The sequence below is a fragment of the Eurytemora carolleeae genome, unplaced genomic scaffold (assembly GCF_000591075.1).
Source record: "Eurytemora carolleeae unplaced genomic scaffold, Eaff_2.0 scaffold395, whole genome shotgun sequence".
Classification (NCBI taxonomy): Eukaryota; Metazoa; Arthropoda; class Copepoda; order Calanoida; family Temoridae; genus Eurytemora; species Eurytemora carolleeae.
In genome coordinates this window covers 38,749-41,705 of record NW_019396292.1, presented here as the reverse complement: position 1 = coordinate 41,705, position 2,957 = coordinate 38,749, and the positions used below count along the sequence as shown (strand labels likewise).

At 28.2% G+C, this 2,957-nt stretch overlaps 1 protein-coding gene across 1 annotated transcript in view; it reads left to right on the top strand.

Moving 5' to 3' along the window:
- LOC111700310 (putative defense protein 3) overlaps positions 1–2,957 on the top strand; it is a 9,951-nt gene extending 6,994 nt beyond the window's left edge. The window contains exons 2-5 of the mRNA XM_023471180.1: positions 153–239; positions 1,442–1,545; positions 2,316–2,491; positions 2,948–2,957. Coding sequence (XP_023326948.1) covers positions 188–239; positions 1,442–1,545; positions 2,316–2,491; positions 2,948–2,957 — 342 coding nt within the window. The 5' untranslated portion in view covers positions 153–187. The remainder of the gene's footprint in view (positions 1–152; positions 240–1,441; positions 1,546–2,315; positions 2,492–2,947) is intronic.

Below are 2,957 nucleotides of genomic sequence, written 5' to 3'. Positions count from 1 at the left end.
TTTACTATCTGTATTTCAGAGCGCATGTTGTAAAGTTGTGTAATAAATACTATTATGTATTTACTAATGATGTATTTACTATCTGTATTTCAGAGCATATGTTGTAAAGTTGTGTAATAAATACAATTATGTATTTACTATCTGTATTTCAGAGCGCATGTTGTAAAGTTGTGTAATAAATACTAAGATGAACGTTAAACTTCTCACAGCTGGGCTTCTAATCCTAGCAATTAATACAGGTTTGTTAATTCTTTATAGTTTTTACTTTTACCACCTTTTGACCAACATTACCGACCTATTATTCCCCAACAGAGGGACGTTTTAAGTTACTTTACGTCCTTTGGGACAATTATGAATAATATACACCCACTCTGCGCAATTTTCATCAGTAAAGACGATTAAATTGTGTAAAACTACTTTTTCTGGAAATTAAAATTGTTACTTAACCACAAATTCGCTCGACCAATTTCGTCTACAAAACATCCAGAGCGTTCTTTGGAACCCTTGGTAAGGTAAAATTCCCTTTATTGAATTTCGTTAGGGCTAATTTTTAAAAATGGATCATCCATAAACCTTCCCTGAGGTGCCACTCAAACTTTGGGCCCGATCGGTTTAGCCGTTTTGACGTTTATTGGATAAAAACTGACAGGCAAACAGACAAGGAAAGTTTATATATACAGATATTGTATCTCTGTTTAGTTAGTATCTGGGTATCCTAATATATATATAGATATTGTTTATTTAGTATCTGGGTATCCTAATATATATAGATATTGTATCTCTGTTTATTTAGTATCTGGGTATTCTAATATATATATATAGATATTGTATCTCTGTTTAGTTAGTATCTGGGTATCCTAATAAATATATAGATATTGTATCTCTGTTTATTTAGTATCTGGGTATCCTAATATATATATAGATATTGTATCTCTGTTTATTTAGTATCTGGGTATCCTAATATATATATAGATATTGTATCTCTGTTTATTTAGTATCTGGGTATCCTAATATATATATAATTATATTGTATTTCTATATATTTAGTATCCGGGTATCCTAATATATATATTATAGATATATTGTATATCTATTTATTTAAAGTATTTGGGTATCCTAATATTTATATAGATATTGTATCTCTGTTTATTTAGTATCTGGGTATCTAATATATATATATATAATCTAGGAGTTTGCTCCGGGTCCTAATATATATATATATATATATAATCTAGGAGTTTGCTCCGGGTCCTAATATATATATATATAATCTAGGAGTTTGCTCCGGGTCCTAATATATATATATATAATAATATCGTATTTCTATATATTTAGTATCTGGGTATCCTAATATATATATAGATATATTGTATATCTATTTATTTAAAGTATTTGGGTATCCTAATATTTATATAGATATATTGTATATCTATTTATTTAGTATCTGGGTATCCTAATGGTGCTCCTGCATCCCAATGTAGCAGTATGGTTCCAGGGCATGGAGTATCATCTCTTGATATTCTAAAATCTCCGTACACCATCAAGGTTAGATAAACTTATTTCATGCATATTTAAATATATAATATCAAGAGGAAGCCAAACTTTACATTGCATTGTGGTTTTATGGGACATTCTCTTAGTTTATCATGTGAAACTTCATACAAAATATTCCTAGGATTGTAATTTTAACCAGCTTTTAATTTAATTTGTGTCATAACGATTTACAATGACACTAATGATATTGAACTTAAGTTTTATAACAAAGGAACTGAGTCTTTGCCACAAACTCAGATTTTCTAATTTCTCTATCTTTGCAACTAAAGGTCGTAGACCATGGTTATTTCAACCTATGAATTCTGTTAGATCAAATAATCTAAGTTTAAAATATCAAAGGTTTACATCATCAGGTTCCAAAGATATAGTGATTACAAAATTGAGTTTGTGGCAAAGACTCAATTCCTTTCAAAAAGAAAAGACATAAAACATAAATCATTGAAAGTTTCTAGAATTATGAATCGGTTTTTGGATTCATTCTAATGGCAGTGCATTTAATATTATGTTCTCACCCCCTTTGTCATAAATACTACTTTTCAACCAATTATTAATAAATCATTTATTTTGAAAGAATTCACTTTTATTTTTTTATTAAGAATCAGGTTGCCTAAGTTTTTATTTTTATATAAATATTTACGTTTTATAATTCAAAATTTTAACTTCAGGTTTAAATTTTTGCTTCCACTTTTTGTTGTTAACTAAATCTAGTTATTGATATTTATTTTCTCAAGAAAACAAGATGTTAAGTATATTTGTTGTAGGTGGGAAAGGCCGATATTTCTAGCTCCGAGAAACTAGAAATAGAAATACTAGCAAGTGAGGAAACAGAGGCTTTTACTGGTAAATATTTCATTTTTTTAAAACCAATATTATCTTTCTTGAATTTTTTTACTGATCTTTCCGAAATCCATTCTCACAAAAAAGACAAACTAATTTCGTCATTTTTTTTATTTTGTTTCATTATAAATTTCAAACAAAAATTCAAATAAATTTTTTAAATATTTTGTTTTTATGTATACAAACTAGAGATGTCAACGTTTTGATTTTTCTAGATTTTAGCTTTCGTTACGATAGTGTTCATCAAAAGTATTAACGTTTGAAACGTTACGTTGCACATTATGAAATTTTATGGTATAGAGTAACGTTACGTAATGAATTTTCTGCATTTGAATACCTTATACAACGTTAAGCTTTAGTAAATTGTCTGTTTGTTTGTATCCAATAAACGTCAAAACGGCTGAACCGATCGGGCCCAATTTTTTTGTGGGACATCCAGGGTTAAACTGTACATAAGGTTGAGAATTTAATGACAACCCAAAACTCTGCATTTCAAAATAGCATTTCAAGATTTACTGAATGATTTGGCAAAAAAAAAAAAAAATTTTATCTGAAGGGAACCATGA